Genomic DNA, 24,670 nt, shown 5'->3' with positions numbered 1-24,670 from the left:
TAAATTGTGGTCGTATGACCGTGCATGATTTGTTCAGAATTATTTATTTATTTATATTTAGTTATATATTAATACGTGAAGCAAAAACTTTGTATCCCTTTTTACGAAATTTGCGCGGACGGAGGAGTATGAAATTTTCCACAGTTATAGAGAATATAGAGTAGAAGTGCATAATGCTAATTTTTTTTTAAATAATGCATAAAGGATACATTAAATCAATAAAGAAAACATTACACACACTACATACCATGTATTTGACGCACACACGCATGCATATTATTTATTGTCAAACTTTTGTTCTTGACGTCTGTTGTCAAATTGAGAATAGATTAAATATTGTTTGTCTTTGTTTATATTTTTTATAGTGTAGTCTTGGCGAAATTTGTGATTATAGAATACAATCTTAATAGTGTACAAACTTACAATTCCAATTAATTATAGTCGAATTTCGACTACTACGGAACCTCTAGTATTTAGTTATTGTATGCACTCTACAACGCAACCCTGCCTGTAAAAGATTTTGAAACAGCTAAACTTACTACGTGGGCAATCACGCAACATAGGTCTCTGCTCGCATCTGTTATCATTCTCAGCACACTACACGTTTACCTCGTCGTATTTTATTATTACAGTCGATTGCCCATCCGTTTGGTCGGCATAGCGGTGTTCTTGCGAAGTTCAGTTACGTCTAAGACTACGCTCCGGTCGCGACTAGTCAGATCCTTCGGGAATTTTCTATACGGAGCAAAGCGATACGTGACTCCTTCGTAATGTCATCGAAATTGGTGCGTTATTACAATTACAACATCTCGTAGGTATGTTTTAAATTTCGATTTTGTAAATATGTTTTTTTTTTAATTACAGAACCGTCGCGACAAACAAGACGACGAACAGATAGTTAGTGAGTATTTATTTAATAATCTTCAGTTCAATTCAATATTAAAGTGATTTATTTGCCAGAGACGTATCGTACATAAATGGAGGTATTATAAAGTTTTAACATGAACCAGCATGTTCTTGCTTGAATAAAATGTGTGCAAATATAAAATAAATATAAGATTAATTGAAGATTACTAACATGTCAATTTATAATATAACATTCACAAATTATAGTTTAAAATAATTTCATTACATTCATTATCCATTAAAATAATAAATCTAATCAATTACATATTATTGAACGCGTTACGTGAAAAATATATATTAAAAAAGCGTAAAATATGTGTGTGGTAAACACATTTTAAATTAAATACAAATAATGCTTTGATATTATTAGCATAATCTATGTTAATAAATAAATCGGGCTAGTGATACTTGCTGGCACCGACATTTTTATGTAACTAATTTAGGACAATAATATTTACGTTACATGTACTTTAAAAAAAAAGGTTCAACAAATGCGAAGGCTAATTACGTCTTCTCGCATTAAACCTGTATAATCTTAAAACTTACAAATTTTACAGGAGAGTGTTTTAAAGGTTTTACATGTGATATTTCTTATATTAATTAACTTTGCAACATTTTTTTTTATTTTTTTTACCAGTTACATTATCTGTCTTTTAAAGTATGATAAAATTAATTTTGTTAATAGTAGTCAAAACATAGGTAAACTAAAAAAAAAAATTAACTAAACTACGCTCTTTTGACAGTATTTATGAGAAAAAGACTGGTGATACCAATAAATTATTCCGCATATTAACTCAATTGCAAATATTTTTGGAAAATTGTACACTTTTAATGCGAAAAGACAATTTGTTGAACCTTCGAACAGATACCGATGTCACTGGTTCAAGACTGTTCATCAAATTAAATCATAAGTAAATAAATCCGGATACACTTGAAGTAAAAATTTCAGCAGCAAACATTAAGATTACTAATAAAAGTTTTCAAATTGGCGGCTTAGAGTAATGGAAATGGTTCTTTGTAAGGAGAGGAAATATTACCGGAACGAGTGTGCGGTTTAAAAAAAAATATTTCCGTTAGTGCTAATGGGTAGCCCAATAAGATCTGTCCAAGTCCAATCTATATATTAATACGTGAAGCAAACGCTTTGAACCCCTTTTTACGAAAATTGCGCGAACGGAGGAGTATGAATTTTCCCACACTTGTAGCGAATATAGAGAAGGAGTGGAAAATGTTAATATTTTTATAATTATGAAAAAAAAATACATTAAATCGATAAAAACACATACACTACCATGTATTTGACACAATACACATATACATATTATACTTTATGTTTATTGTCAAACTTTTTGCATTTAATTTTTGTTATATTACATTAAACTATGTTACATTTAATATTTTTATATTATTTGTCTATAGTGTGTGCGAAATCTGTGATTATAGAAGTATAATATTATTATGTAGTTTTTGACAATAGAACCATAATAATTAAAGGAGACGGAAAATCGTGGGCCAAAAATGTAATAACTTGGAATGTAGTCTAAAAAATTTGTCATATTTTTTTATATAAGAATATAAAAAATCACCTCAATCCTCTTTCTGGGACCGGAGAAAAATGAGAAAGTTAGTTTTTGTCGGTATAACGGTGTGATCGATTTAATTAATCGATTACAGGATTATAAAAAGAAAAACATTGCACTAGGTAATTAATGCAACGTAATTAAATGAGCGATTTATACTTGTTGTATACAAGTGCGGTATACGCCGGATTTAATTGCGATTATATACATAAATGAAGAAAAAGTCTATTATTACTTAACAAAGTAATATGATTATCGATTTCAAATCGATTAAAATTGATTGTATTTTTGATGACAGCTTTGACAGTAAGCTGACATGACGTTTGTTCATAGATTATACAATTATTTTTTGGCGCTTGTTGGTTTTTTCTGCTCTACTCGTTTTGTATCTTCGACGCATTTTGAGTGTGTATCTATCGGGCTGTTTTTATATTTTCAACGATCACTGCTTTATTATTACGGATTCTAACTCTGCCAGCCTTGTACGACAATTGCTTCTACACTGGACACCGAAGATCGCTCACACGTTTGACTTGAAATTGTTGCATTGGATACTGTTGAAATTATGGATCGCTGTGTGAATTGTGGGATAGCAATTCCATATTCCATATATCATTGATATTCATTCATAATATGACATTTAAAAGATTATCCAATGGATATAATAAACATTTACTTATGCTTAAATAAGTTATTATTCAGCTCTTTTAAAGAGATTGTAACATAACCTAACTTTTACTAAATCTTTATTAACTCGGCTCTCAGATTGAGAAAACTTTTATAATTTTCAGCAAGGTACTGATAAATCTGAATCTATTAAATTCATATTAGTTTCATCACGTTACATTCGGGCCCAAAAATGTATGTAATCGTTTCAGTCTCCTTTATGATTTCAATCAATATAAGTCGAATTTTTCGACTACTGGGGGACCACTAGTTTGTCTAAACACACGCGAAGAATAGTGTCATTTAAATAAATATATAGATTACTTCTTGAACCTTTGATCAAACTTCAGAACTACATTGCAGGTGATATTCCATGAAGGGTACCCTATAAATTCTTGTTTACTAGCGACCCGCCCTCGCTTCGCTTCGGAAACATTAAATTTTATTATTGATAGCTGAGTCCAGCGATGTTACCCGTGGTCATTGTCGTACTGCGGGTGAAGCCGCGGGGCGAAGCTCGTCTAAAAAAAGTAGCCCAAGTTACTTCTTATATCATCACCTACCTATCAGTGAAAGTCCCGTCAGAATCGGTCCAGCCGCTCTAGAGATTTGCCGGAACCAACAGACAGACAGACAAAAATTGTGAAAAATGTTAGTTTGGTGTATGTACCGTATATATATTCATATGCATGTAGTAAAAAGAGGCTATTTCAATATTACAAACAGACACTCCAATTTTATTTATATGTATATATACTGCTGAGAATTCGACCTAATGCCTCTCCAAAGTTGGTAGGAGCGTTCACGTTTCGGTTTTCGAACTCCGGTAATCACTTCGCACTGGGTGGGCCGCGATATCGTTCAGACACGAAAGCATTAAATAAAATTCGTATCCGTATAGAATTATTTTTAGAATTATTTTATGACGCAAATTCGACCTTACGAACGTCAAGATATGTATTCTTTTCTTTTCATTCCATATGTTTCGCTACACATGTTTCAAATTCAATGTATAAGCTAATCACTGAATTTGTGCTCCCATTAACACCGTGATGGAATATTTTAATAGTTCAGATAAGTTCCGTGCTCATGTTGTTTTCTGAGCAGATAATTTGTAGAGCATTTTTATTTCATTATACTTATTTACGACGATGCTTCCAATACTATACGCAAAATGTTTCGAAGAATAAAACACAAAACATTTTTTTCTTAATCTTCGATATAAATATTTAAAAAGTCTCTTGATTATAGAACATTATAACTAGTCAGGTCATAAGTATTGTCACACAGTAAAAACTTTTATTTTAGAATGCTGGCCACAAAAAATTTATTGAATTCGAATTTCGAATTGTTCATGAAAATAAAAATGTATACTTTTAGAATTTTACTCATTTTTAAATATGGAGTGGACGCTTAAAGAAGACCGTGTTGCAGTTATTGAGTTGCATCGTTGCGGTTACGCGCCAATTCAAATTTTTAACATACTGAAAAATTTGAATATAACCAAAAGATTCGTTTATCGTACCATCAAACGATACAATGAAGACTCTAGTGTAGATGACAGGTCAAGAAGCGGTCGCCCTCGGTCTGTTAGGACTCCAGCAGTGATAAAAGCTGTGAAGGCGCGAATTCAAAGAAATCCCAAACGTAAGCAGAAACTGTTGGCCCTTCAGATGGGGTCAAGGAGAACCACGGTGAAAAGGGTGTTAAATGAAGACTTAGGGCTTCGGGCATATCGAAGAAAAACAGGACATCGTTTGAATGCTCGTCTAATGGACCTGAGACTGAAGAGATGCCGCGCTTTGTTGAAGCGGTACGCGGGTAAAAAATATCGGGAAATTCTTTTTTCGGATGAAAAATTTTTTACCGTAGAAGAGAGCTACAACAAACAAAATGATAAGGTGTACGCACACAGTGGTGAAGAAGCGAGACTTCATCCGGCACGAAGACTGGCCTTCCTCCAGTCCAGATTTGAATCCGTTAGATTACAAGATATGGCAACACTTGGAGGAAAAGGCGTGCTCAAAGCCTCATCCCAATTTGGAGTCACTCAAGACATCCTTGATTAAGGCAGCCGCCGATATTGATATGGACCTCGTTCGTGCTGCGATAGACGACTGGCCGCGCAGATTGAAGGCCTGTATTCAAAATCACGGAGGTCATTTTGAATAAACTTTAGTGTCATAAGAATCTATGTTTTGTTAAGTTCATTTTCGTATATGAATGGTTACATAATGAATAAACTTGTTTCAATTATTTTACATTAAACATGTGACAGAATTTATGACCTGACTAGGTATAAAGTGAAGCTCGTAATGAATTCTTAATGTCTGTAGGAAGTCTACTCTAAGCATGAATTGTATTTTATGCCTAATGGATAACGCGCCTATACCTATAGGTGTATTATCCCTAACGAATGAAGCGACTATGCTTAGGGTGTAGCGATAGTTAACCCTATAGAACCCATCTTTTCCAACTACTATCCATTAAACTACTAGCCATTAAAAATTAAAGTTTCCAAATTTGAGTAATTAGTAAAAAAAAATCATTGTTTATATGGCTGGACGAGCTCAGAGCTCATCTGGCGTTAAGTGGTTACTGGAGCCCATAGACATCTACAACGTAAATGCGCCACCCACCTTGAGATATAAGTTCTATCAACGAGGCATTCAAAGTGCACGCGAACTTTAATTATTATTTTTTATATCAAAACTAACGCTTTCGTATTTTTCAGTGCTGAGACGCGCGTTCAGTATGTTCGACTCTCAGAAGCAAGGGAAGATCGAGAAAGACAAAATCAGGACCATCCTCAATACTATGGTGCACAATTACGATGACCTAGAGCTCGATAGGATGCTGGACAGCGAAGATGCAGACGGTGAGTCTGACAGGAGACTTAGTGACGTCTGACTTAATGTCAATGGGTATTGATTAAAACGAGATTCAGCGGAGTACTGCTCTGGCTATTGTCAGCAAATCCTCCCAGATGGAGTCCCGTGAGGTTACCTATCAAATCACGTGTAGTTGGAATATCTCCTAAGATAGGATAGTCCCAACGATTTACCTAATCGTTGGGAATATCCTATCTTAAGGGGAGGAAAAAAGACTTGGAATACCAAAGTTGCAGGGTGGTAAGCAGCGGCTTGGCTTTGCCCCTGGTATTGCTGATGTCCATAAGCGACGGTAACCATTCACCGTCAGGTTGGCCGTCGTTTGCCTATGCGACCATAAAATAAAATAAAAGGTTGCCATTTTTTGTCAACAATAACAATCACGTATCAATGTAGGCGTAAACTACATATATATTAGATGTTCAATTGCCTTCCACTTTAGCTGTGAGCTTGTGTCGCTAATAAGCTATACTATAATAGGCTGCACAAGTGTTTGTGCTTTCATCCAACGCCTAATCGCAGTCCGCTACGAAACGTTGCTATAGCGAGCATTGTAACTGCAACTGTATCCATTGTTTGTAAACAAAAATCTACTGTTAAAACTGTAACCTCCTTTTGAATTTGACAGATTCGAATTGAAAAAGGTTTTAATTCCATTAAGTTCGTAAATAAAGTGATATGTTTTGGAATCGTGAAGGCATTTTAAAGTTTTGGAATAAATTAGTGTATGTACCGCATGAAAATCGTGTCTACATTTTTTTACTGACGCTTAGATTTCACTTTTCTGTTTGTTTTTATATACTTTGTAACAAAGGCAAAAAATTTCTGAGTCCACCCTTAAAAAAGACAGTTACACGCGCCTCGATATTATTATATTTTATTCTACCTATACTGATAGCTTTGAGAGGCTATAAAAGCGTTACCCTAGCATGTAGATGAGCTTTAAGAGCTCAAACCGGAGTGATGCTAACACTGACCCTAGCAAGAGCAGTGCTTCGCAGAATCTACCACCGGATCGGAAACGCGACCCGCTGAGAAGATCCGGCGAGAAACTCAGTGGGCTGTGTCTGTGGATTCCTCGACACTTAATGAACTAATTAAAAAAACCTCAATGTCAATCGATTTACAAGACGCTTACTCCGCGTTCAAAGTCCAATCCTAAAGATAATATCCTATAAAACAGCTAATGTTCAAAGGCTAAAATCAATAAAAATAAACATGCGTTTATCTTCCCGCTAATGTCGCTGGCAAGTTTATGAGTCCGATGTGACGGGAAAGCGTCTGTTTTATATCCGACTAGAGTAGGGCGAGCGTCCCTGATACTGACAATTCGTGTTACGGACTTGTGTTTTTGTATCTTACTAATTGCAGAAGGTCACGCAGTAAAAAACTATCGATCCATGCTTTTAAGGTGTATCAGAGATTTGGCCACAACAAAAATGCTGCAACCAATATAAAGACTAAATCGAAATCTTAACTGCACGCAATGTATACCTACTTAAGGTACACTTAGAAAATGTTTTTTTTAAACTGGAAGTAAAATTCTGGAGGTACACTTAGATATTGTTTTTTTTTTTAACTGGAAGTAAAATTCTGGAGGTACACTTAGAAAATGTTTTTTTTTTAACTGGAAGTAAAATTCTGGAGGTACACTTAGAAAATGTTTTTTTTTTAACTGGAAGTAAAATTCTGGAGGTACACTTAGAAAATGTTTTTTTTTAATTGGAAGTAAAATTCTGGTTTTCACCTGATGTTAAGTGGTTGCCGAAGCCATAGACAACTACAATGTAAATGCCGCCACCCACCTCGAAATATGAGTTCTAAGGTCTCAGTTGTAACGGACGTGACGTCAGCTGTCATGCCCTGCCGCCAGCCAAGCCGCCAAGCCATATTAACACGCCCCCTTCCGCCATAGCCACCGCCACCGCCGCCAGCCAAAGCCAACGAAGGGGGGATAGTGTTAATAAAACAAGCCATGCCAGCCATTTCTAACTACTTTTCTGCATTCTTGCACAAATAAAAGAACTTGTCGTTACGCTGCTGATTTTTATTGTCACATCATTTGCAACAATCAGAAGTGGCATAAAGAAATGAAACAACGTCATATACACGCTCAGATGTCTCGGTCTTCTGACAAGTTTGAAGAAGATGAAGCTCCTATTTCACTGGCGAGGAAAGTGTTGAAAAATTGCTTCAGAAAGAGGTCCACAAGGCGATACTTGAGCTACAGGATGAAGAACCTGGAACAATCAAATCAAAGGGACTTCGACGTCGTCGGACCAAAAGCGCCTGCCGCCCTGTCCTTCCATCATTCTGGTTCACGTAGAGGGAAACTAAAAGAGCAGCAACGTGGTTACTCCACTGCGGCACTACGAGCTTCACGGCGCTTCACGAGATTCACGGCTACGAGCTTCCTTCTCCCTGCCTGCGACGCTGCTGAACGGCGAAGACAGCTACATCAAAGACATCAACATGTGCTCGGAGACCATCCTGTGGCCGCCGGGCGAGGTCCTGCTGAGGGCCAACAGCTGCGAGGAGCCACAGCCAAACAGCCAGGTGTGTTGCATTTCTACTTGCCATAGCCATGCCATTACAAATATTTCGAGATTTGTGGGTAGAAATAAAAAAAATTAAAAGGAGCCATTAAATATTAGGAGTCATTCAGATTAAAAAAAATACAGTATAAGCATTGCTTTGCTACGAATACACATGATTTAGGTATTGCCAATTTAGTTCAAATGCAAATTAAGCTTACTAGTGATCAGCCCGTGTATCGCCACTTTTAGACATCGGCATTATAAAATAATCTGAATCTAGTCATGCTTCACCAGTGGTCTTATTAAGAAAAAGAACGGCGACAGTAGGCTATGCGTTGATTATCGTGCGTTAAACGCTATGGTAAAATATAAAAGTATCCACCGAACAGTACTGCACGAGTTTAGATTTAGCCCAGGGCTACCATCAATTGAGCATTGTGCCAGACACACAACTGCTTTCATTACACCGTAAGGTCATTATTTCTAGTACACTAGAATTCCTTTTGGTTTAGCAAATGCGCCATCTGTATTCATGCGTTTCTTCTTTATCTCCACCTTATTCCACTAGGTGGGGTAGTTAAATGCGTTTAATAAATAAAATAATTGAGTCTGTGGGTAGAAAAGACATGGGTAAAAATAAATGTAGGTCAAATCGAGATACTAGCAATTTTAAACGATTTACATCTACCCTCAGTTGGTATAAAATCAGGTTCAATAATTATTGAGAAAGTACTTGGGAAATTTTATGGTGGAGACTTAAAATTAAATATGAGTAAATGCTCATTCTTGGAGGAACAAGTCACTTATTAGGTCATGAAATATCTTCAGACGGTATACAGCCGGGTGCAACAAAAATTGACGGCCGTTTCGCAGTGTCCTGTGCCAAATAATGCTTATAGTGTGCGACAGTTTATTGGTTTAAAAAAAAAAAAAGATAAATCATGGGTGTGGGGCCGTGAACAAAACGCGAATTTCGAACAACTGAAAAACAGCTTACGTTTCAAACCTGTGCTAGCTCTGTATAATCCTATGCTTCCTACAGAAATACAAACCGATGCGTGTAACTTAGGAATTTCTGGTATACTATTACAAAAACAAACTGACAACTCACTGCGGCCTGTTATACTATTTTAGCCGGGTTACTAGGAAGGAAGAATATGTATCATAGTTAAGAGCTCATAACCTGGCGGTCATACAATCGCTACGTAGGTTCCGTGTTTATGAAGTAGGTAAACATGATATAGTAGAAACTGATTGTACTGTGGTTTGTGCTACGCTTACCAAACGCGACATTATACCATGCATTGCGCGATGGTGAGTTTTGAAAGAAGATTATGACATTAGTGTTGAGTATAGACCTGGTGAACGTATGGAAAATTTGTAGACGCGCTTAATAGGCATCCTGTTGACATGATGAACGTGAATCGTCTTAGTTACTGATTGATTCTGTACTGTGCAATGTCAGGACGAAAAGCTTAGTTCGATTATAAAGCAATCTATACTAACATTATAAAGCTGAAGAGTTTGTTTGTTTGAACGCGCTAATCTCAAGAACTGCTGGTCCGATTTGAAAAATTCTTTCAGTGTTAAATAACCCATTTATTGAGAAAGGTTATAGGCTATATAACGCTAGCACCGCTAAGACCATCACTGGGTCAGCTAAGACCAATACAAGCGAAGTACCAGTAAGTAATGTTTCAAAATCGGGTTATTTTCCCTTTTGAGAGCTTCCGGTGCGTGCGCTGCAGAAACTGTTAAAGTTTCGCTAAAATAATGTGACAGAATTGTACCCCTTTAAAAGATCTAAAAAAAAAATGTCCGCGATAGCATATGTTAAGGTTGGCTCACTATAACGTTTTTTTATGCTAATCAATTTGTACTAAAATAAAGCATTCTTTGTGAACTATATTCCACGCGGACGAAGTCGCGCTGATGTTAAAGATAATTATGAATGAACTAGTTCGAAAATTTTTTAAGGGAAATAGACTCGCAGTCCCTTCGGCTAAATGGAAAATTGTACAAATGCACTATGACGACATTTGTCACGTGGATCTAAATCATCGTTTAGCTCTGATTAAAAGCCAATATTGGTTTCTTAAAATGACACGCTTTATTAGGAAATACGTGGCAGCATGTCTTTATTGTACACATGAGAAGGATAACTATGTTAAAAAAAAGAAGACTGTCTATATCCGATCTCTAAACCATCTGATACTATGCGCATGGTACAAATATATAACATGATGCCCTTCTGTAGGACATCTAAAGGGCACCAACCAGTACATGATCGTAATGAAAGATGCGTTGTCTAAATTTGTGATAGCTGAACTAACGCGTACTGTAAATTTAATCGGGACCATTCGTGCATTGAAAAATATATTAATAGGGTTTGTCCAGATACCCGAATCACGTGGTGACAGACTACGGGAAAGCTTTTACGAGTAGGTACTTTAAAAAAATATATCAGAAGATAAACAGTTTAGGCATACGTTAAACGGTATTGCTTGTCCGCGCGCTAATTGGCCAGGTTGAACAAACTAAACATACAATTTTGTGTTGCGGGCAACTGATCCTAGTGAAGCTTCAAATAATTTAGTGAACTCCATTAATTGAGGCACAAACAACACAATTAAAAGTAACAGCGGCTACAAGCCTTGTGATTTAATCTTTGCGCGCTCTGGTAGGTCAATATGTGATGTTTCGATTCCTGGTCTCGAACCAGAAACTGTTGACGCACGGCGTAAGATAGCTGCAGCTAGGATAAAACAAGCGAGTACAATAATAACACACAACATTAATATAAAAAAAAAGCTCATGTTTATAAGAAAAGGCATTTTGTATCATAGAGACAGGCGCCAACTGGTTAGTAGCGCCGCTAGGATTAATACCAAATTAGACGATTTGTACTCAGGTCCGTATGTAGTAACTAAAGTAGTAGGTAACAATTGTTATCGAATTAGAAGTATATCTAAAAGGTTTACGAAGTTATAAAAACTTCACTGGCCTGGTATCAACAGATTCATTAAAGCCCTATAAAAGTATAGCCCATGTGTCCGATAGCGCTAGTAGTTCCGATGAGCAGCTCGAAACTGAAGACCTTATTGATTTATTTGAGAACTAAATGTTTTTGTGTGTTCCCCATTGCGGGAGCAATTGTTGCAGGATGGCCGAATGTAACGGACGTGACGTCAGCTGTCATGCCCTGCCGCCAGCCAAGCCGCCAAGCCATATTAACACGCCCCCTTCCGCCATAGCCACCGCCACCGCCGCCAGCCAAAGCCAACGAAGGGGGGATAGTGTTAATAAAACAAGCCATGCCAGCCATTTCTAACTACTTTTCTGCATTCTTGCACAAATAAAAGAACTTGTCGTTACGCTGCTGATTTTTATTGTCACATCATTTGCAACACAGTATAATTACAACGGCTGCCCCACCCTTCAAGCCGAATAGGTTTATATTTGTGCATTTGTGTCTCTGATCTGATCTAGAATGTTCGCAAGCTGGCATGCACAGTGACAGTTAAACAAGTGCTATTGTTGTCCACAAGCTTTATTTGTCTTACATTGCGTATTTGTGATATACTAAATTCATAAAATAATCACAAAATAATCGTTATATCGCTTTAGTTAAACTTATCGAAGCCTATTTTATTGAGGCTTATCGTAAAATAATTATTTTTCTAATGCAACCTTCGACTTTTAGTCTATATCAAAGTCGACAGTTTTAGTTTTGGTAATAGGCACCGATAGCTATAATAATATAACATCAAGCTGTTCCTGATCTCTCTACCCATCGGTGATCGAAAGTGAAATGTCATAAGTTGTACATGTCGCCCTATTTTACGAGTTACCCTCAATGACATTTTTATTAGCGACAAGCCTGTCAAATATTGTACCGAAAGATTGTATCAAAGTTACTTTACGAATCTATTTTTTGTGTTATAACATTTTATGTCTTGTAAATAAATTAATCTTGTATACTTTGGCAGATGTTTAGTGGTGTTAGGTATTGCTTAGATGGGTGGACGAGCTCACAGCCCACCTGGTGTTAAGTGGTTACTGGAGCCCATAGACATCCACAGCGTAAATGCGCCACCCACCTTGAGATATAAGTTCTAAGATCTCAGTATAGTTATAACGGCTACCCCACCCTTCAAACCGAAACGCAATACTGCTTCACGGCAGAAACAGGCAGGGCGGTAGTACCTACCCGTGCGGACTCACAAGAGGTCCTACCACCAGTGATTACGCAAATTATAATTTTGCGGGTTTGATTTTTATTACACGATGTTATTCCTTCACCGTGGAAGTCAATCGTGAACATTTGTTAAGTACGTATTTCATTCGAAAAATTGGTACCCACCTGCGGGATTCGAACACCGGTGCATCGCAACAACGAATGCACCGGACGTCTTATCCTTTAGGCCACGACGACTTCGAAAATTGCATGTCAAACATTTGATGAGAGTGTATTGAATGCCTACTAGAAACAGCTCGTCCGGTTTCACTGATTTATTTTTCGTGCATGATTGGTAATTGTCAAGACATGTTTCGTACTATACTCGTAGATTTGATTTTTTGACGCCAAATACTTTGCATAATTCAATTAAGGATAGCCACAGTCGACCGAGTTTCACTAATTTATTAATATATATTTTAATTATATGCTAGTTTTACGTAGGAGAAAGCGCGCGACAAGTAATTAGGGCACGTCGATATCGATGGCGCAGAAACGCGATGCAAATTACCGTATACCTACCTACCTACCTACATTCCGTATTAGTGTAATCAACTCTACGAAACACTAATATTAAATTAGCGACCCGCCCTCGCTTCGCTTCGGAAACTGTAATTTATTATTGATTTCTCCACTATTTAGTGGATGTTATTATACATATAAACCTTCCTCTTCAATCACTCTATCTATTAAAAAAACCGCATCAAAATCCGTTGCGTAGTTTTAAAGATTTAAGCATACATAGGGACAGAGAAAGCGACTTTGTTTTATACTAGTGATTATAGACTTAGTAAGAACTAATCGTGATGTCTGATGATGATAATTTTGGTTAATGTCTACTTATGATGGTAGGCAAAACTTTGTTTAGATTAACTTAAAGACAAATAGATACGAAATGCATTTAAAACTTCCATCTTACGTTTCTAAGCGGGTGACGGCGTTCAGATGGCTATGACTCAAACACAGCGACGATTTGATGGAGAACAAATAGTATCCACAAGTCCATGAGTTTATGCATCAATCATGATCATAGAATGAAACCTAATCATTTTTTTATTACTTATTGCATAGATGGGTGGACGAGCTCATAGCACACCCGGTGTTAAGTGGTTAATGGAGCTTAAAAAGATCTACAAAGCAAATGCGCCACCCACCTTGAGATATAAGTTCTAAGGTCTCAGTATAGCTACAACGGCTGCTCCGCCTTTCAAGCCGAAACGCATTGCTGCTTTACGGCAGAAATGGGCAGGGTGGTGGTATCTACCCGTGCGGACTCACAAGATGTCTTACAACCACTAAATACGCAAATTATAATTTTGCGGGTTTGATTTTTATTAAACAATGCTACTCCTTCATCGTGAAAGTCAATCGTGAACATTCGTTAAGTACGTATTTCGTTAGAAAAATTAGTACCCGCCTGCGGGATTCGAACACCGGTGCATCGCTATATACGAATGCACCGGACGTCTTATCCTTTAGGCCACGACGACATATAGAACAGATTAAAAAAATTTAACTTTTTTAAAGTCGTTTAATGGCAGTTCCACTGTCGTTAAGGCCCAATTAGCATGATGTGACATTATGTTTCGCTTCAGCCGAGCGTTGGAGCAATTACAAAAGCAATTAAAGAGACGAACAGATAATTCAGTTGCATGCCCAATTCGAGCAAGAACTGATTCGAGGCTATAAGACATAAAATTAAGTATTTTTATGAAGTAGGAGTCTAGTGAGATTTTATAAAGTATTTAGACTAATCACTCTCGTAGTCCGACGCGAAGTTTTTTTTTTATTGCCTAGATGGGTGGAAGAGCTCACAGCCCACCTGATGTTAAGTGGTTACTGGAGCCCATAGACATCTACAAGGTAAATGCGCCACTCACCTTGAGATATAAATTCTAAGGTCTCTGTATAGTTACAACGGCTGCCCCACCTTTCAGACCGAAACACATTACTGCTTCACATCAGAAATAGGTGGGGTGATGGTACCTACCCGTGCGGACTCCTACCACCAGTAAAAAGTAGTGTAAAAGTAGTGGCGACGTATTTTGTTTAATCGAAGCCGGTTTTCTTTAATATGTCCGTTTTTTATGTCTATTTCAATCTTTTGTACATTACGCATTGCTGACACAGTATTTGACGTGTTATAAACAAATACTTTAACTTTTTTCATCATAGTCGGTTTCTCTTGGCAGAGCAGTCGTGGTCATGTCGAATTCTTGTTTATTATAGCCTTGACAGATGTTCTCCATAGTTTACGAACTGAGGCTTGGCGCACGCATTCGTTAAGCGGGGTTTTAGTAATGTCTTTCACCCGATCAGTCCAGCGTATGGGGCTTCGTCCACGAGAACTTTTATCATTGACCCTACCCTGAACAACAAGTTTCTCGATAGACTCTGCTGGCCGTCGCGATACGTGTCCAAAATATCGAAGAATCCTGGATTGCACTGTTGATGACAACCCTTGAGAGATATTCTTTAGGACTGAGCTAATTTTCACATATCTTGCAGAAATTGGTAAAGGTTTTTTGAAAAAAAGTCCTTTATATCTATAAAAATAATACAAAAATCAATGCTAAATTCACAGCAAAATAATTTTAAATTATTTTAGATGGTTATTTTTATAAATGTTGTTTACTTATTAAAAACGTTAAACAAGCGCGAACTGCGACACGTCCGTACAGGTCGATTAATACCTATAATTTAACTGCGCAAATAGTCAAAAAGTAGTTTATACGCATTAATAGAGAGTCGATCTATAGACGGTTCGCATTCTAAGGGTAATTAAATTTATTATAATCATCAATGTAATGTAAATTGCTGTTTTTTAAAAAAATTGTAATAACCCCGCCTCCAATGGAACCACACCCTTCGGAACTTATTACGCATGCCATTTTAAACACGGACGAAAATTAATGACATAAAGTCAATTATCTGACGATCTTGGTTTATAAATTTACTTGTTGTTATGAAGTCGTTCAATATACTTTAGATTTATGTTTTTTTCTTTTTTTTTTTTTTTTATTGCTTAGATGAGTGGACGAGCTCACAGCCCACCTGGTGTTAAGTGGTTACTGGAGCCCATAGACATCTACAACGTAAATGCGCCACCCACCTTGAGATATAAGTTCTAAGGTCTCAATTATAGTTACAACGGCTGCCCCACCCTTCAAACCGAAACGCATTACTGCTTCACGGCAGAAATAGGCAGGGTGGTGGTACCTACCCGTGCGGACTCACAAGAGGTCCTACCACCAGTAATTCCGCAAATTATAATTTTGCGGGTTTCATTTTTATTACACGATGTTATTCCTTCACCGTGGAAATCAATCGCGAACATTTGTTGAGTACGTATTTCATTAGAAAAATTGGTACCCGCCTGCGGGATTCGAACACCGGTGCATCGCTCAACACGAATGCACCGGACGTCTTATCCGTTAGGCCACGACGACTTCTTAAAACTTAACTGTTGTCTCTGTTTTTGTTTTTGAGTCTAAGCTCAGAGTTACGGACGTAATCTTGTCAATGCTTTTTTTACAAAACGAGTAAAGATACCCACCCACGTAAAGCTCACACTCTTTAAGAACGGTTATCTGGTAGATAACTCAATTGTTGAGTTAAGCTCGCCAATTTATAACATTTCGCAATTATTATATTGTATTGACTGTGTGTACAATAAAGAATAAAAAATAGAATAGAATAAAGAATAAAAAAAATTAAAACTAGCTTAGTGATTCCCAAAAACAGCACGTTGATTCGCATTTAAAGTATTTGAACAGTCGTTCAAACTTTTAACCTTCCATATAAGCGTATTGACCCTCTGGGACAAAGGGTATGATGGCTCGCATGCTGTGTTTTATTACAACATAGCTTCAGCACAAAAATGCCGTGCTGCGTTATTTTTTTATACGTCACAACGAAATAGCGCGCTTAAATTACAATTATTTATTTTTGTAGCACGAGAGTCGTTAAACCAACATCGGAGTACATGTTTTATCTGTATACGTCAAATTAAATGCAGTTAGTATTTCATGATTAGCGATTTTATAAAATGAAAGTCATTTGTTTTTAACCGACTACAAAAAAAGAGCAACTTTTGAATTTGGCTATATCTTTTTTGTATGTTTCAATTTTTATTAAGGTCTACCATTTGTTGTTCAATTATCGTTAATTATGCATATCTAATTGACTTTTACTACATTCATGATATTCTCATTTAACTTTGTTTACAGTTGGTTTACAGACGATTAATATTTTTGTTATTTTTTTCAAATATAAGTACATATGTTCAAATGCAAATGTATGCATCTTAAAATACCAGACAGAATAGTTTTATTCTGTGTAAATATATAAAAAGCAAAAAGCAAAAAATGTGTAAAAGATTTTAAAAGAACACAGGTTATTTCCATGCAAAATACTTTATGTCGAATTTCCTGTACAACTAGTTCTCGAAAGCTAAAAGATTTAATTGGAAGGTCAATATGCTAGTTGGGTTTCTCGAACGCTGCCGGCCTGTTCCCGTCTGAAAGGCCCCATACTTACTTATTCCAATACTCGTTCCGACAATTTTCAGATACTTGTTCCGGGCCGCATTCTTATTTCGATATTTATTTCGATACCTATTTCGATACTTGTTACGATACTTGTTCTGATACCTGTTCTGATACTTGTTCCGATACTTGTTCCGATACTTGTTACGATACTTATTCCGATACTTGTTACGATACTTGCTCCGATACTTGTTCCGGTGTAATTAATAATGACTAAGCGGGCCACTACTTATTGCCCTAAAAAACCATTCATATTCAGAATACAAAAATTTCATATCCCCCTAGAGATGGGCCTGCGATAATTCCTAACTTAAACAATTCATTATAACGATAACACAAAACTGGGTCAAACCGTAACCGTGAACTGTTAATTCTGTCTAAGTAAAAAGGAAGTAAAAAAGTAGGATCTGTTCTTTGGAAGTACTGAATCTCATTCTAATCAAATAATAATAAATAAAAGAAATGATGTTAATGAAAATGACGCAATCAGCCGCAGAGAAACTGACGTAGATATAGAAAGATTACGGCATAACTAGAAACGCTAAGGTTCGCTAAATCAAATCCCTTAATATATCCGATTTTCTTTTAAGCTACTTTTTTTTTTGTTAGAAGATAATAAATACATACAGTCATGGTGGGGATGTTTCAGAAATTTCATTCAGAAATATTACTCTCTTTTTTGTACTGGCTTCTAGTCTTATATAGCCCGGTTTCGCAAAACACGGGACTATATAGGCACGTATGTATTTAGCGTGCTATAGGACGGATACCAATATAGGATTTTCTTATACCGAAGAAAATCATCGGATCCCCACCCGCGCGGCGAGTGGGGTGTGTGGGAGTTGAACCTCACTAAAACTCCTGTTGCTCAAAGCCGGCGCCCGATCCCGGACCTGGTCGTAGTCCAGTCGGGGCCACTGAGACGGCGGGAGAGGTTTGACTCAGAGCATATTACATCCATCCCGCCGTCCCACCAAACGCCGGACCGGTGGCTGCCGGCGATACGACCATTATTTCCCTCAGTCTATGGACGAGAGTCCGCCTTGATGGTGGCGCGCTGCACTTTCCCCCGGAGCGGTCGGGAGCACGCCGTTTACTATCACTCTACTTCCTATTACGGACGAGCGTGCAGATCACGCCGCCCCACGCCTCAGTCCCTCTCCGCATAAAGCGGGTAAAACCCGAAGCTCTTAAGAGGACCGGGCTACGGATAGGACCCCGGTCCCGACCCCATGCTCGGTGGCGGCGGATTTTTGCGTAGTAAGGAGAGCTTTGCCTCACTTATCCCGCCGCCTTCTTCCGCGAGATAGTGCACTCGCAGAAGTCGAGCATAGCCTTTCAGGACTCGTCGCCACGACACCAGGCAGCGACAAGTCCGGTCCTATCCTTACGGCAAGGACACGGCGCTGCACCTCCCAAGCGGGGCAGACCGCGAGCGTTTGCTCTGCCATGTCCAGATCGTGTCCACAACGGCAAAACCTAGTCAGTCTAGATGAGGAACTGTCCTAGGCCAGTTACATGTTACAAATGCAATCTCTATTCTTCCATTTATAACTTGCTACAAGAGTTTCTTATATCCACAGGCAGCGGGAAGCTGAACTTCGATTCCTATGTTCGCGTGGCTCTTCATTTCCTCGACGAAGACGACGAAGCTCTTCAGAAAGAGCTTAAAGAGGCTTTCCGGTTGTATGACAAAGAAGGTAAGCTATTTAAAAAAATAACGTTAAGTGGGACGGTCTTCTTAAAATATATTATAATAAAGAATGTTCGAATAATATTTGCTGGTCACGATCAAGGGAAGTATAACCAGATTTATATGGAGTCAAAGTAGCCCATATTTCCTTTTTTAATTCATTAAATACTCGCACTATTCTATTAGAAAGTATTCGATGATTTTAATCATGCGATCAATACTGATGGTCAAGAACTGGTGAAAAACTAGTGATTACTCGCAAAGTTGAAGAAAAAAGATCTAAGGGGCGTATTCCGACGCTTGGACTAGCCGAATACAGAACAAATTTCGATTATTTAATGATAAAGCACTGCCAACAGTTCTCGAGTCATATGCGTATGCGTCTAACAGAGTTTACCACATCCATCATCCACCACCCATCATCCACATCCCATCATCCCACACACACAGCCTACTGAGTTTCTCGCCGGATCTTCTCAGTGAGTCGCGTTTCTGATCCGGTGGTAGATTCTGCGAACACTTCTCTTGCTAGGGTTAGTGTTAGCAACGACGCCAGGTTTGAGCCCCTTGAGCTCACCAACTAGTTAAGGTTACGCTTAAATGGTCTCTCAAGACAATCAGCTTAAGTAGGAAAAAAAGTATTTACCGAATGTGTAATTTCGAACTTATTTAAAACAACTTTAACAATTTAATCTCGCGTTTTCTGTTGTCATGTTTTTTTTTACATTTTTAATGATTTATACAGTGTTCGTGATAGCGGGCGACTAAGGTACTGTTCGTTATATAATCCAATAATGTGTATTTACGTAAGCAAATTTAGATTTAATTTTCCGTTGATAGCATTTAATACTAATCACGTTAGTTAGTCAGTAATACAATGAAATGAGACACTCGCATGTGACATAAGGTCCATTTTCGACTGTATTGTAGAATGAATTTTGTAACTTTAAATATGCACATATTATGTATCGACTGAAATAGGATACCTCCTACCGACGTTAGTTAGCTATAGTAGTTTTGAAACTATGTATTTGCTTCGAAGTTCTGTTTTCGAATAATAACATTAACTAAAAACTTATTTCATGCTTCCAAGCTGGAATCTTAAAATAAAGATAAGAAAAAAAAAATGATAAAATATTTTTGTAAATTATGTCATCTAAAATCAATTTCAACGCACAACATCATTATTTTGTCATTACGCCATTAAATACGTTAACGAGACGTTTTATTTTCCGGATGAAGTTGTCTTCTAAATCTCGCGATAATTACGTCCGGATGTATTAAAACAATAAAATATATTAAAAGCAGAATTTACTACGGTAACGTTAATAAATATCGTTTTCTTAATTTAATATACAAATATTTTTGCCTGACGAAAACGATGATGTCGCAGAAGCAGCGGCGAAGAGTACACGAAAAAAAAAAAACCATAAACGTTTCCCGCCACTTTTGTGTTATATGAAAAATAAATGGCTGCTTTTTTCCGTGACGTGTAATCCTGTGCGCTGTGGCGATAAAACATATTATTTATTTTCAACCGTGACACTCGGGGCACTTAAATTTTTCACGTAGCTACGAAACATATTTCAAAATGTATTTTTCAATAAAAAAAAATTATTTAAATCTTTTACTTTTAAGTTTTAGTGTTAAAAATGTCGGTTTACTTTTCCGTGGGAACGTGATGTTTTATGTTGATAAACGATAGCCCATGCCCATGTCCCTTTCCTGACCAAAGTTATCACTTTAAAAGAAATCATCTCAACGTGAAAGGAGAAAAAAGAAGTCGTGAAAGGAGAACAAACAACACGCTTTCACATATTAAAGTATGAATCTGTCTAAACCACGCTTTGCTATTTTACATTCGTGGACTACGTACCCCTTTTTCTGCTTGTAAGGCGTATTTTGAGCTCACAGGGTTCTGTAGTACGCATCCTGCCTATTTTTACGAAGTAGCCATGCGTTCCGATGGTCGTTATACAGTAAGCTTGAGACTTGAGCCTCATATCTCAAGATCATCATCACTCTCCTGCCTTCAGTCAGACAACCTGCCCTCAGTTAACTGTCAGAGCCGCTAACTATTGCACCATCGAGTCATTCAAAAGATGAGCGAAGGCATTCATTTACGATGTCACGTGTTATCACCGGTATCCGGTGGAATAAAATCTAAATCTCGCCTGTCCTACTTTTCAAACCACACCACAGGACTGCTCCAACTCAGAAGTAAGTCAGTTGTTTAGGTGGGTGACGGCATTTACGTAGTTAACGTCTACGGGCTCCAGTAACCATTTAATACCAGGTGACCAGTAAGCTCATCCACCAACACAGATCAGAGATCCGAATTGTTTTAATTTGCAGGTAATGGCTACATTCCAACATCGAGCCTCCGCGAGATCCTGGCCGCCTTGGACGATCAGCTGACCCCAGATCAGCTGAACGAGATGATAGCCGAAATCGACACCGACGCATCCGGAACCGTAGATTTTGACGGTCAGTCCACACTTGCGCAATACTAACGCACTACTAGCTCACTTCTAACGTACACTAGCTCACTACTAACGCAAAGCCCACTGAGTTTCTCGCCGGATCTTCTTCTTCTTCTCGCTTGGAGTAGCCGAATATAGGACGAGTTTCGACTATTTAATGATAAAGCAATGCCAGCAGATCTAGAGTCATATGCGTATGCATTTAACAGAGTGCCGGTCACCGTCTTCGCCAAACCCGTCGCTTGCGAAGAAGGGCTCGACGAGTAAATCTTCTCTCTCTCTCTCTCTCCACTAAAAAAAAATTCTTAGTTGGTCGCGTTTTTGATCCGGTGTAGATTCTGCGAAGCACTGCCCAGGTTAGAACTCCGAGCGCTCACCTACCCGTTCGGTTACGCTGGCATAGCCTCTCAACCAGACTAGGTTGCAAACACTTTTTTTTTTATCCTACCTAAGCTGATAGCCTTCAGAGGCTATTTCAGCGGAACCTTAACTAGTAGGTGAGCTCACGGGGCTCAAACCTGACGACGTTGCTAACATGAACCCTAGCAAGAGCCGTGCTTCGCAGAATCTACCACCGGATCGGAAACGCGGTGTGATTTTAATATCGAGTTATTTAATTATATGTTTATTTGTTTACGTGCACAGCTCTTTGAGAACGATCCCTACCATGTTATTTAAATGGTCCGCGAATTGGTATTATTTGTATTAATGTCCAATATTACGTAACAGGTTCAGCGATTTCATTATTTATAAATTTAAGTTTTTAAAACGCGTATCGAAACAAAAATCTTAATTATAATATCAGTTCTTATCGTCCGTTAATGTGACCAGAAATGTCGATTACTTATCATCTGAAATTGTAATTTGTCTGTGGAGTTCCAACATCGGAAGCGGAAGGGGCGGGGGTGGGCGCAATCTACCCCCGAATACCGATTGGCGCCAAACTGTCTCGACTTTGACACCTACAGCAAATTGTTGCCGCATTCTAAAATTGCTGGTCTTAATAGAATTTTCGAGAGGAATTTGAAATGTTGAATTTTTGGTAGAGCGTATTTTGAAGTTTACGAGAAAAAATCTGTATTAACATTTTACTGTGAACAATCTTTGCAAAAAGGAAATCAATTCTAATTAAGATATTAAGCTCGAAGATAAGCGAAAAAATGTCACAATAAGAAAATACATATGCGAGTATCAAAAGATTTCTCAAAGGCGACATTAATAATGAATTCCTGAACTGCAAATCAAGTTCTGCATCTTTGAAAAAAATTACCTTATACGACTTTGTCGCACGTGAAGATACATTTCATTCTGACTGCAAATGTAAAATATATTAATATCTCGTATTTTCTAATGAATATAGAGCTGATTTCATGGCGAATAAATAAAACCGAATTCTATTTATTCATAAAAATCTTCCGTATTTTTACAACTAAAATTAGTAGACGCCTCTTTTAACACACCGGTCTCTACAACATCTTCGCGATCTTGCTTTCTTCTTCTTCTTCTCTATCTTACAATCGTCTCTCATTCACATCTAAACGCACGGTTCCACACTATTGTTTTTAGCGGTGGTAGGTATAGACTTATAGACGATCAGTTATATTGCGAAATATTATGAATTGGGCAATATTGTTGACTATTTAGGGTTAATATTGAAGATTGCGCAATGATTGAACGAAAGTTTGAGCTAGACTAACCATATTTTTTCATTGCGTCGTGTAAAATATACTGATTTTGCGCCATATTTTTCAGTCTGTGGTTCGTCTTGGCCAGGAGTACATCTGCTAAGTGAACACGAAAACATTGTGTGTTCGTAATAATGTGCAATATAATTGATCAATTGAATTCAGAGTGCCTTTCATTCTTAATGTACAATAAAATGTATTATAGAATGTCATTGTAGGTAGGCCGTCTGCCATTCATTCATTCACACATACATTCCGCTCTTAACCATTAATAAATCCCACATTAATGTAATTTTGCTAATAGATGATTTTGTTTCTTTCAGAGTTCATGGAAATGATGACGGGCGACTAAATAGCTACAAATAGAGGATGGCTAGCTATTTATTACGCAGATATAGAATTTAATAAAAATAAATATTTGTTTTTAATTGTTTATTTATTTATTTGACCATCCCGATATATTAAACCTGGATGAGTAATTACCGGAGCCCATAGACATCTACAACGTAAACACCGCCACCTACCTTGCGACATGAGTTCTAAGTCTCAGTTTCTACAACGGCTGCCCCACCCTTCAAACCAAAACGCATTACTGCTTCACGGCAGAAATAGGCAGGGTGGTCGTACCTACCCGTGCGGACTCAGAAGAGGTCCTACCACTAGTAATTACGCAAATTATAATTTTGTGGGTTTCATTTTTATTTGACTGTATCTTCTGTGACTTAGCTTTCTAAAGAACACTGAATTAAATACTACATTCGGTTGGAATTTGTGTTGTGTTTAAAAAAATTTAAACAACTGGCTACCACAAAATTGTCATAAATTAGTTAGCTCGTAAATCACCAGCACAAAAGTGTGGCTAAAACAAAGTATATCAAAATAAAGAATTAAGCTGACGAGAACGACAAAGGAATAATTTAATTAACACATAAACAGTCCGATCTTCGGACTCACACAGAGAGAAACGCTAAAAGTTCGGGACCGTGTCGTTGATAGGGTTGGCAGGAGCTTTTGAAAGAAATCGTGACGATGATCATTGAAGGAGCTGAAACAGTTCCTTTTTCTTGTCTCGCTTTTATAGTTTGCCCTTTTAGTGTTCGTTAGATGTTATACTTACTTTTAATACCAAACTTTCTAATTCACCTTTTATTTTATATCTATACCGATAGCCTTGAGAGGCTATATCAGCGTTGCCCTAGCGTGTAGGTGAGTTCTCGGTTCTCAAACCGGAGGTGTTGCTAACACTGGCCCTAGCAAAAGCCGTGCTTCGCAGAATTTACCACTGGATCGGAAACGCGATCCACTGAGAAGATCCGGCGAGACACTCAGTGATCTGTGTCTATGGGTTAATTTACTCGCCGAGCCATGGCGACGGCTTCGGCGAGGGAATTCACCAAAACTAAGTGTGATGCAACGCTGTGACTAAATTTTAATACATATAAAAG

General features: G+C 37.7%; 2 protein-coding genes across 8 annotated transcripts in view; one reads left to right on the top strand and one right to left on the bottom strand.

The window, feature by feature from the left end:
• Positions 1-24,670, bottom strand: part of LOC114242954 (neo-calmodulin) — a 227,835-nt gene that overhangs the window by 33,574 nt on the left and 169,591 nt on the right. The gene's annotated exons all lie outside the window — the stretch shown is intronic.
• Positions 317-23,653, top strand: LOC114242955 (troponin C). 2 transcript variants are annotated; one of them, XM_089729241.1, is made up of 6 exons: positions 317-785; positions 865-897; positions 5,887-6,030; positions 18,948-19,064; positions 21,413-21,544; positions 23,549-23,653. In XM_089729241.1, coding segments are annotated over exons 2-6 (423 nt in total). In that variant the 5' UTR covers positions 317-785; positions 865-896; the 3' UTR covers positions 23,578-23,653. The 2 variants fall into 2 exon arrangements, with proteins under 2 accessions (XP_089585367.1, XP_028030093.1); XM_028174292.2 differs by having other exon boundaries at positions 334-785; positions 865-901.

This window comes from Bombyx mandarina, chromosome 08 (assembly GCF_030267445.1).
Source record: "Bombyx mandarina strain Sakado chromosome 08, ASM3026744v2".
Classification (NCBI taxonomy): Eukaryota; Metazoa; Arthropoda; class Insecta; order Lepidoptera; family Bombycidae; genus Bombyx; species Bombyx mandarina.
Note: the sequence above shows the minus strand (reverse complement) of the source record. Positions and strands in the feature narration are given on the sequence as shown.